Source organism: Mustelus asterias, chromosome 2, assembly GCF_964213995.1.
Source record: "Mustelus asterias chromosome 2, sMusAst1.hap1.1, whole genome shotgun sequence".
NCBI classification, from domain to species: Eukaryota; Metazoa; Chordata; class Chondrichthyes; order Carcharhiniformes; family Triakidae; genus Mustelus; species Mustelus asterias.
In genome coordinates, this window is record NC_135802.1 from 17,103,747 (window position 1) to 17,115,787 (window position 12,041).

The 12,041-nt window shown below is 45.8% G+C and overlaps 1 protein-coding gene across 3 annotated transcripts in view; it reads left to right on the forward strand.

The window, feature by feature from the left end:
* The window catches only part of LOC144503074 (uncharacterized), a 111,740-nt gene that overhangs the window by 32,527 nt on the left and 67,172 nt on the right, over positions 1–12,041 (forward strand). For all 3 annotated transcript variants that reach the window (XM_078227577.1, XM_078227584.1, XM_078227590.1), the window contains exon 6: positions 6,334–6,413. In XM_078227577.1, the coding sequence (XP_078083703.1) occupies positions 6,334–6,413 (80 nt within the window). The remainder of the gene's footprint in view (positions 1–6,333; positions 6,414–12,041) is intronic.

Consider the following 12,041-nt stretch of genomic DNA (forward strand, 5'->3'; position numbering starts at 1 on the left):
GCCTCAGTTTAATGTAACATTTGATAGATGACATTCTCCAACAGCACAACACACCCTCAGTACTATACTGAAGTCTCTACATAGATTTTACTCCCAAGTCTCTGGAAACACAGCAGGTACCATAACAATTATACCTCTAACCCTTGGGCTGCCGACAGCTTGAGTCAAACAGGTTTGTAAGATTTTAGTTTAAGCATTGTGAGGAATGTTCTATATTCAGTTGGTGTCACAAAGAAGTTCTGAGGTTGCAACTAAAAACAGATGGAGCTCTGGAGGAATACAGAGAGAGTAGGAAAGATCTCAAACGGGGAGTTAGAAGGGCAAAAAGAGGTCACGAGATGTTCTTGGCAGGCAGGATTAAGGAGAATCCTAAGGCATTCTATTCATACGTTAGGAACAAAAGAGTTGTCAGGGAGAAAATCGGACCTCTCAGGGACAAAGGAGGGGAATTATGCTTAGAACCCAAGGGAATAGGGGAGATCCTAAATGAATACTTTGCATCGGTATTCACGAAGGAGAGGGGCGTGTTAACCGGGAGTGTCTCGGAGGGAGGTGTTGACCCGTTAGAGAAAATCTCCATTACAAGAGAGGAAGTGTTAGGTTTTTTAGGGAACATTAAAACTGACAAAGCCCCAGGGCCTGATGGCATCTATCCTCGACTGCTCAGGGAGACGAGAGGTGAAATTGCTGGGCCTCTGACGGAAATCTTTGTCGCTTCTTTGGCCACGGGTGAGGTCCCTGAGGATTGGAGGATAGCGCATGTGGTCCCGTTGTTTAAGAAGGGTAGCAGGGATAACCCAGGAAATTATAGGCCGGTGAGCTTGACGTCCGTGGTAGGGAAGTTGTTGGAGAGGATTCTTAGAGACAGGATGTATGTGCATTTAGAACGGAACAATCTCATTAGTGACAGACAGCATGGTTTTGTAAGAGGGAGGTCGTGCCTTACAAATTTGGTGGAGTTTTTTGAGGAAGTGACAAAAACGGTTGATGAAGGAAGGGCCGTGGATGTCGTCTATATGGATTTCAGTAAGGCATTTGACAAAGTCCCACATGGCAGGTTGGTTAAGAAGGTTAAGGCTCATGGGATACAAGGAGAAGTGGCTCGATGGGTGGAGAACTGGCTTGGCCATAGGAGACAGAGGGTAGTGGTCGAAGGGTCTTTTTCCGGCTGGAGGTCTGTGACCAGTGGTGTTCCGCAGGGCTCTGTACTGGGACCTCTGCTATTTGTGATATATATAAATGATTTGGAAGAAGGTGTAACTGGTGTAATCAGCAAGTTTGCGGATGACACGAAGATGGCTGGAATTGCGGATAGCGAAGAGCATTGTCGGGCAATACAGCAGGATATAGATAGGCTGGAAAATTGGGCGGAGAGGTGGCAGATGGAATTTAATCCGGATAAATGCGAAGTGATGCATTTTGGAAGAAATAATGTAGGGAGGAGTTATACAATAAATGGCAGAGTCATCAGGAGTATAGAAACACAGAGGGACCTAGGTGTGCAAGTCCACAAATCCTTGAAGGTGGCAACACAGGTGGAGAAGGTGGTGAAGAAGGCATATGGTATGCTTGCCTTTATAGGACGGGGTATAGAGTATAAAAGCTGGAGTCTGATGATGCAGCTGTATAGAACGCTGGTTAGGCCACATTTGGAGTACTGCGTCCAGTTCTGGTCGCCGCACTACCAGAAGGACGTGGAGGCATTGGAGAGAGTGCAGAGAAGGTTTACCAGGATCTTGCCTGGTATGGAGGGTCTTAGCTATGAGGAGAGATTGGGTAGACTGGGGTTGTTCTCCTTGGAAAGACGGAGAATGAGGGGAGATCTAATAGAGGTATACAAGATTATGAAGGGTATAGATAGGGTGAACAGTGGGAAGCTTTTTCCCAGGTCGGAGGTGACGATCACGTGGGGTCACGGGCTCAAGCTGAGAGGGGCGAAGTATAACTCAGACATCAGAGGGACGTTTTTTACACAGAGGGTGGTGGGGGCCTGGAATGCGCTGCCAAGTAGGGTGGTGGAGGCAGGCACGCTGACATCGTTTAAGACTTACCTGGATAGTCACATGAGCAGCCTGGGAATGGAGGGATACAAACGATTGGTCTAGTTGGACCAAGGAGCGGCACAGGCTTGAAGGGCCGAAGGGCCTGTTTCCTGTGCTGCACTGTTCTTTGTTCTTTGTAAGTTTGAACATGAAGACCAGAATGTTACCCTTCCCGCTGCAGTGAACAGAGATTTAGCTGGGCAGCAAATTCTCGGACATCGCTGCAGCGGGAGCCGGGCATGAACAGCAGGTAAGATTACACCCAAAATGTTTATTAATAACACATAACTAGGCACATATATAGGGCATAGACCAAGTTGTGAGTTAACTCCATGCTTGCTTCTCCATAGGTCCCTGTCCAGTCCAAAAGTCACTCTATCCTCATGGCATGTATCTTTTTACATTGCACTGCGGGCAGTACTGTTTCTCTTAACCTGAACCCTTTCTTGTCCGGATATCCTTATACTACACCTCCCCCAAGTCTTTACTCAATGTATTTACATTTCAATAACTCTCTCCCTGCTCCCCACTCAAATGCCTGACTTTATAAATTCAGACAGTCTCAAGGCTTGGCAATTCGTGAGCTCTCACTCTGGTTACATTTGGTGGAGTTGATTCACTCTGTTGATTTGGCGACGTTTTTTGAATTTGTTGCCCAGCTAAATCTCTGTTCACTGCAGCGGGAAGGGTAACATTCTGGTCTTCATGTTCAAACTTACAAGACTCAGAACTTTTCTGTGACACCAACTGAATATAGAACATTCCTCACAGTGCTTAAACTAAAATCTTACAAACCTGTTTGACTCAAGCTGTTGGCAGCCTAAGAGTTAGAGGTATAATTATTATGGTGCCTGCTATGTTTCCAGAGACTTGGGAGTTTGAGTTGCAGTCTGTATTTTTGGGATTTGTTTATCTTTTTCCGCTGCTTGAAGTTGAACTTCTCATTATGAACTCCTCGTCTGCTCTGCTTGGGGCCCTTTGGCTTGTCCCGTTCTTTCCAGAGGGGGTGTTCACTCAGGTCATTTGTAACATCAACCCAGTTTTTCTGTTTCCGCGTGGACCGCTCTGATCTTTGTGGATGTCTCTCCCTTTTTTGGGGATATTTTTCAAGAAAGGGCTCACTTTACAGTTTGCATTTTTATTGTGATACTGTGTCCTTCTGTGTGTCTGTGCCTCACTGAGGTGTGCTGAAGGTTTCTGGTTCCTTGCTCCAGCATTGCCTTACTGCTTTGCACATTGCAGTGTCTGTGCTCTGCTGTTTACAGGTCATATGAGAGCAACTTTTGGAGCCTGGCATTGGGGCTCATGCTTCTGTTGCTGGTCATTTTCCTGTGTGTCTTCCAATTGAGGTACAGTGGTGATTATCTGAAGGTTTGACTGGTCTGACCGACACCTTTGCCACCTGCAAAGAATGAAGACAGTTCAGAGCTGAAGACCCTCGCTTGTCACAGAAAGATGGCTGGGCACCCACGTCAATGGTGGTCTCGACCTCTTTCGGCTTTAGTGTTTTTGCAGTGATTTGTTAAATCAACAATTTGGGGTCTGTCATTTGACACTGCAGGGTTGTCACTGGAAAAAGCACTGCTGTTTTTAAAGAACTGAATGTTCTGTTCACCCTTCCAGGTCCTTTGACTCTGCACTCTGTAGCCATTCACAGTGGAATCCTTAGCTGCACAGCGAGGTTTCTTTTTCTTCTGCCTTTCTGCTTACGATTCTGCAATGGAGCTACTTTGAATTCAATAAAACAATAGCTGGAATTAAGAATCCACTGATGACCGTGAAACCATTCTTGATTGTCGGAAAAACCCATCTGCTTCACTAATGTCCTTGAGGGAAGGAAATCTGTCATCCTTACCTGGTCTGGCCTACATGTGATTCCAGAGCCACAGCAATGTGGTTGACTCTCAACTGCCCATGGGCAACAAGGAATGGGCAATAAATACTGGCCCAGACAGCGACACCCATGTCCCACGAATGAATAAAAAAATAAGCTTTCAGGCGATCTCCGTCTGTACCTTCACTTCAGGTGCTTTCAGTCACAATGTTATTGCTTTAATTTTCCAGCTTTTTAATGTATAATCCAGCTTTTCTGTGATTCTGAGTTTGATATATTTACTTGTTTCTACATCGGTCTCTTTGTCCAGTCCACAACTTTCCTGAGATGAGGTCTTATATCTCTTTCCATAACACTGTTTCCCAGTCCCACATTAACTTTGCTATGCCTTATACTAATGTTCCTTATACTACAAGGAATAGTCCCTAAAGCCAATTTACACTTGTATGAATATTCCTCACATAGATTTTGTGATGATTCTGTGCCTTTAAGAAATGTATTTATATCACATTTCTTGTAAGGGGTATATTTGATATTCAGCTCTGTGTTTTACACGGTGCCAATTTGTCTGCACCAGGCAGCTCACATGCTGAGAATGCAGGCTAATGATTGATGTTAGCAAGGGATGTGTTTGTTTTAATCTAAGTTAATGCATTTTTGTTTATTTTGGGTTTTTCTCCTGGGGTTTCAGAGTAGGGCTTTGATTAGGTTGATTGATGGAGACAAAGTCAATTGAATGGGCTTGCAGGGAAAACACACTGTTCTCTTTTATTTTTAAACAGTCAGTTTCTGCCTGTTCCTCAAAGAAGCAAGAGGTGTCTCTTTGTCTCTCTCTCCAGAGTTCAAAAGGCTCTAGGGCTATTAGAGAGTCATAGAGTCATAGAATCATAGAGGTTTACAGCACGGAAACAGGCCCTTCGGCCCAACTTGTCCATGCCGTCTTTTTTTTTAAACACCTAAGCTAATCCCAATTGCCCGCATTTGGCCCATATCCCTCTATATCCATCTTACCCATGTAACTGTCTAAGTGCTTTTTAAAGGACAAAATTGTACCCGCCTTTACTACTACCTCTGGCAGCTTGTTCCAGACACTCATCACCCTCTATGATAAAAAATTGCCTCTCTGGACCCTTTTGTATCTCTCCCCTCTCACCTTAAACCTATGCCCTCTAGTTTTAGACTCCCCTACCTTTGGGAAAAGATATTGACTATCTACCTTGTCTATGCCCCTCATTTTTCTACACTCCAGAGAAAAAAGTCCCAGTCTATCCAGCCTCTCCTTATAACTCAAACCATCAAGTCCTGGTAGCATCCCAGTAAATCTTTTCTGCACTCTTTTTAGTTTAATAATATTCTTTCTATAATAGGGTGACCAGAACTGTACACAGTATTCCAAGTCTGGCTTTACCAATATCTTGTACAACTTCAACAAGACGTCCCAACTCCTGTATTCAATGTTCTGACCAATGAAACCAAGCATGCCTTCTTCACCACACTGTCCATCTGTGACTCCACTTTCAAGGAGCTATGAACATGTACCCCTAGATCTCTTTGTTCTGTAACTCTCCCCAACGCCCCACCATTAACTGAGTAAGTCCGGCCCTGGTTCAATCTACCAAAATGCATTTGTCTAAATTAAACTCCATCTGTCAATGTCAGCCCACTGACCCAATTGATCAAGATCCCATTGATCACTTTCTTCACCGTCCACTACGCCACCAATCTTGGTGTCATCTGCAAACTTACTAACCATACCCCCTATATTCTCATTCAAATCATTAATATAAATGACAAGTAACAGTGGACCCAACACTGATCCCTGAGGCACATCGCTGGTCACAGGCCTCTAGTTTGAAAAACAACCCTCTACAACCACCCTTTGGCTTCTGTCAAGAAGCCAATTTTGTATCCATTTAGATACCTCATCCTGGATCCCGTGAGATTTAACCTTATGCAACAACCTACCATGCGCTACCTTGTCAAAGACCTTGCTAAAGTCCATGTAGACAACATCAACTGCACTGCCTTCATCTACCTTCTTGGTTACCCCTTCAAAAAACTAGGGGTTATTAACAGGTAAAAGCACGTGAGGCTGTGTTGTAATCTCGGGATTGCTAGTTCATTGGCATTACCACTACGCCACCACCTCCCCACCTAAGGACATTTTTCAGAAAGTAAGGTGGACGCTAAGAAAAGGGGAACAAAATCCTTGGAGGGGAAAAGGAGCGTGAACAAAGGGAATGATTAAAACTGAAAGGGAGGTAGCAGAGTTTGGGGAGGAATTTCCAGGAGCTACAACTGAATGATTGAAGGAATGAACACCAGTGATGGATAACAGGATCTGGGAATGAGGAGGAGTCTGGTATCCTGGGTACATAAGATAATTTTGTGAAGCAAGTTGACTCTTGATTGAAGAGGCGCAAACACGCAGTGACTAATTTTTTGTTTCACTTTCAGATGAAGATTTCGGCAAGCCGTATTTAAAAATAGTAAACCATAAAGGGGAAATTATTGAGGTTCCTGAAGAGGAACGAGTGGTGAGTGTTTATGGGAACACACATTAAACCTTTTCAGAACTCTAAACCCGTGGAGTGTAGCCAGTAATTACTGAACTTGTATTTATAAAACACAGAATCAAATTGCCAGCACTTTGCAGTCAGTGAGTGTCTTTTTGAAGTGTTCACATGATATGTTATTGTGCCTAACCCAGGATTAGTGTACCACCTGCATCTTTCTATTCCTAGATAATGCACAGCTGGTAGAAATAGGTATGGAGGCTTCTGAGAAATCTTCTGCAGCTTTGCTGATGGCGCAGTTGTCCGCATATCTCCGTGTAGAGCAGATTCAGATGTGACTGTGAGCCAGGGTGGCCTCTCCCATTCTAGCTGCAGGCAGCTGCCTGCCTGGTACAAACTGGAGAACCAATCAGCTGTTCCTGTCCTCTTGTCTGTGGGTTACTGTTGGAGGTCTATTTCTAACGCTGGTCATCGTTCTTTCCTGAGCACAGAACATTGCACTTCCACAGGCTCACCCGAACCCATTGGTCTGGTTTCTGGCTTTAGCCACGGTCAATAAATTAAGTAAGAGATAAAGTAAAAGCCTCACACAATTGTAGAAGGTGGGATACTCAAAGAGCGTGATCAACCATGACCATATTGAATGGTGGTGCAGGCTCGAAGGGCCGAATGGCCTCCTCCTGCACCTATTTTCTATGTTTCTATGTTTCTAAAGACAGCAGGCTGAGAGATCTATCGAAAAACAAGAAAGGGTCACACAGCAAATGATCAGAAATGGGTAAGTGTGTAAAATGCTTGCAAGGAATACCAAAGCTAACGGCACTTTTAAAAATCATAGAATCCCCACAGTGCAGAAGGAAGCCTTTTGGCCCATCAAGTCTGTGCCAACTCTGTGACAGAGTCTCTTACCCAGGCCCATTCCCCACCCTATCCCAGTAACCCCACACATTTACCATGGCTAATCCACCTAACCTGCACATGTCTGGACTTAATCTTAATCTAAATCTAATGAATAGATGAAGAAAAAAGAGAGTAGTTTGAGGAATGAGAGCCTATTAAAGATGTCTGGATGTGAGACTATGATGGACAGTTAGAAAATTGCAGAGCTGTTAAATAATTATGTTACATCCATTTTTACAGGAGAGAATAAGGAGGGAAAGATACCAAGATTGCAAAAATTAATTAATTTATTTGCATATTAAAAATAAGTCGAGATTGGATTTAATCTAAGTTTTAAAAATGATGTGACTTAAGATAAGTAACAAGGAATAAGGAATGGCACGGTGGCACAGTGGTTATTACTGCTGCCTCACGGCACCAGGGACCCGGGTTCCATTCCAGCCTCGGGTCACTCTCCGTGTGGAGTTTGTACATTCTCCCCGTGTCTGCGCAGTTTCCCCTGGTGTCCGGTTTCCTCCCACAGTCCAAAGATGTGTGGGTTAGGTTGATTGGCCATGCTAAATTGCCCCTTAATGTCAGGGGGATTAGCAGTGTAAATTTGTGGGGTTATGGGGATAGGGCGTGGGTGGGATTGCAGACTCGATGGGCTGAATGGTCTCCTTCTGCACTGTAGGGATTCTACGATTCTAAAATGGCAGATATGAAAGTTATACCATTGATGAGTGAAATTAGGAAACTGTTCTTCACACAGATAGCAATAGAAATCTGAAACTTCCTTCCAAAGGCGCAGTAGCTACTGGATGTGGGAGGCATGATTGGAAAATTTATAAATGACATAAAAATTGACCGTGTAGTTAACAGTAAAGAGAATAACTGTGGATTCCAGAATGATGTCAATGATTTGGCTGAGTGGGCAAGAAGTGGCAAATGGAATTCAACTGGAAAAATGTGAGGAATGCATTTCGGGAGGGCAAACAAAGCGAGGGAAAACTCAATAAACTAAAAGGTGTTAAGAGAGTTTGAGGAAGTAAGAGGACTTGGAATGTGTGCCCACAGGTCCTTGAAGGTGGCAGGACAGGTAGATAAGGTGGTAGAGAGAGCCTATGGAAAGTTTTCCTTTATTGGACGAGGTATTGAATACAAAAAGCAGGGATGTAACGATGGGTATAAACAAAATACTGCGGATGCTGGAATCTGAAACAAGAACAGAGGATGCTGGAAAAATACAGCAGGGCTGGCAACACCTGTAAGGAGAGAAAGCATAGAACATAGAACACAGAACAGTACAGCACAGAACAGGCCCTTCGGCCCACGATGTTGTGCCGAGCTTTATCTGAAACCAAGATCATGCTATCCCACTCCCTATCATCCTGGTGTGCTCCATGTGCCTATCCAATAACCGCTTAAATGTTCCTAAAGTGTCTGACTCCACTATCACTGCAGGCAGTCCATTCCATACCCCAATCACTCTCTGCGTAAAGAACCTACCTCTGATATCCTTCCTGTATCTCCCACCATGAACCCTATAGTTATGCCCCCTTGTAATAGCGCCATCCACCCGAGGAAATACCGTACGGCGTACGGCGTACTAGCCTTCATTAATCGAGGGATTGAGTTTAGGAGTCGGGAGATAATGCTGCAGCTTTATAGGACCCTGGTTAGACCCCACTTGGAGTGCTGCGCGCAGTTCTGGTCACCTCATTACAGGAAAGATGTGGAAGCCATTGAAAGGGTGCAGAGGAGATTTACAAGGATGTTGCCTGGATTGGGGGGCATGCCTTATGAGGATAGGTTGAGGGAGCTTGGTCTCTTCTCCCTGGAGAGACGAAGGATGAGAGGTGACCTGATAGAGGTTTACAAGATGTTGAGAGGTCTGGATAGGGTAGACTCTCAGAGGCTATTTCCAAGGGCTGAAATGGTTGCTACGAGAGGACACAGGTTTAAGGTGCTGGGGGGTAGGTACAGAGGAGATGTCAGGGGTAAGTTTTTCACTCAGAGGGTGGTGGGTGAGTGGAATCGGCTGACGTCGGTGGTGGTGGAGGCAAACTCGTTGGGGTCTTTTAAGAGACTTCTGGATGAGTACATGGGATTTAATGGGATTGAGGGCTATAGATAGGCCTAGAGGTAGGGATATGATCAGCGCAACTTGTGGGCCGAAGGGCCTGTTTGTGCTGTGGCTTTCTATGTTCTATGTTCTAAATAGTCTTTGAACGTTCACTCTATCCCCTTCATCATTTTATAAACCTCTATTAAGTCTCCCCTCAGCCTCCTCCGCTCCAGAGAGAACAGCCCTAGCTCCGTCAACCTTTCCTCATAAGACCTACCCTCCAAACCAGGCAGCATCCTGGTAAATCTCCTCTGCACTCTTTCCAGCGCTTCCACATCCTTCTTATAGTGAGGTGACCAGAACTGCACACAATATTCCAAATGTGGTCTCACCAAGGTCCTGTACAGTTGCAGCATAACCCCATGGCTCTTAAACTCCAACCCCCTGTTAATAAAAGCTAACACACCATAGGCCTTCTTCACAGCTCTATCCACTTGAGCAGAGTTCCAATTCCTTCTGGCTCTTAACCAAAAGGACTTGAAACGTTGACTGTGCAGTGATGAACTGTATAAACCACTGGTTAGACCACAGCTGGAATTATTTGCACAGTTCTGGTGACCACATTACAGGAAGGACATAATTGCTCTGGAGAGATCAATTTGCAACATGGAGTATTTATCATTTAGAAACCCGATTGTCAGTGAGGTTACAGTCCCTCACACAGCTGGACTGATTTGTCCGGCTTAAGGACACAGATGACAGGTGCAGCCCCCTCTACAAATTGACCTTATTATGCCCAGCTGTTCCAAACATTCCGGTTCCGTCTCCACTTTTTCCAACAGGGCGAATGGAGCCGGTCTCACTCGAAAATATTGATTTATTAGTGTTACAAGTAGGCTTACATTAACACTGCAATGAAGTTACTGTGAAAATCCCCTAGTCACCACACTCCGGCGTTTGTTCGGGTACACTGAGGGAGAATTTAGCATGGCCAATGCACCCTAACCAGCAAGCCTTTCAGACTGTGGGAGGAAACCGGAGCACCCGGAGGAAACCCACGCAGACACAGGGAGAACGTGCAGACTCTGCACAGACAGTGACCCGAGCCGGGAATCGAACCCAGATCCCTGACGCTGTGAGGCAGCAGTGCTAACCACTGTGCCACCGTGCTAGTACTTAGGTGTAACATCGGGGTCGATGTCGATCCTTGCTTTGACTCCCCTTATTCTCCCAAGTCCTTCTTGGAAAACTTCAGGGTGCTTGTTGGTAGTTTCATACAGACCCCTGCGCCCAGCCTGAAGATCTCCAGCCAGTTCATATTGATGCGTTGGAGCCAATCTCTCCCCATAAGGTTAGCTCCTTGTCCCTATACAATAATGAGTGGAAGTTGAGCTGGTTGTAAGTCACTGGAGCCACCTGCAATGGTTCCCCTGTATAGATGGCCAGCATGGCCTCTGTGTTTTCTAAGTTCAGGAGTTGAATACCAGCCCGGAGGCGATTATAATCTGCTCCCCGATAACGGAAACCACAGCCCCCGTATCCACTTCCACTTTTAACAGGCGGCCATTTACTAACAGGTCCGCCTTTATGGGGCCAACTTTTGTCTTGGAGATGTGGTTTAGTTGCATTGTCCCTGTTTCTGGTAGCAAGAATACCTGCAAGGTACGGTCCAGTAGTGGCCTTGGCCCCTTTCCTAAACAGCACATGTTTTGCCTGTTCCTATAATGTTGCCTTAGTTGTGATCTTTTGCAGTGCTTGAAGTAGCCCAGTGTCCTGAATCTACAACTTTCTGGAACATGTTCCCAAGTTGCCTTGAAGCTGTCACTCCCGTTCCTTGACTGCCTGGTGATGCGACTTGGACTCCATCATTATAAGGGACTACCTGATATTTTACTGACACAGATGCTCTCAGTTGAGAAATGAACGTAGCACGAGGTCGCTCCCCCTAATCGGAGGACACAGCTATCTGACGCCCCAGCAGCCATCATAACACTTAACGGTGCATTAAAAAGCAACTGAGCCTGCTGAAAGTGCAGAGCGTAAAGTTATCCATCCTGTGAGTGCACCCAACAGGGCTGAGAAAATGTAGGAGAGATTGAACTGTAGGAGAGATTCCACCCTTCAGCTGCTGAAGTTTTGACATTTTGCCCGACATTTTCTGAGCTGAGTTTGACAGCTGTAGATTTTGATCTTTCTCCTCCTTTAAGCACGCCCCCCCCCCTCCCCCCGGGTTTGCCTCAGCGCAGCGCACCCCCTCCCCCAACCCCCACCCCCCCAAGCCCCTCCCCCCATGCCAACCCCCCCTCCCCCCCCCCACTTCCCCCTCCCCACCCCACACCAGGCTGTTTGTCCTTTGTTCTCAAAGTTGCTACTTCTTGTTGCGGTTTCTACATTCTCCCCCTCATCAGTTCTGAGGAAGAGGCTATGGACTTGAAACATTGACTCCATTTCTCTCCTGATAGATGCTGGCAGGCCTGGACAAGTTGGGCCGAAGGGCCTGTTTCCATGCTGTAAACCTCTACGGGCTGCTGAGTTTTTCCAGCCTCCTCTGTTCTTGTTTCAGATTCCAGCCTCCGCAGTATTTTGCCTGTATTGCTTTTGGTGATTCTTTTCTCTCCCGCTCGATCCTTAATGGTGACTCAGGGCGGCACGGTAGCACAGTGGTTAGCACTGCTGCTTCACAGCTCCAGGGTCCCGGGTTC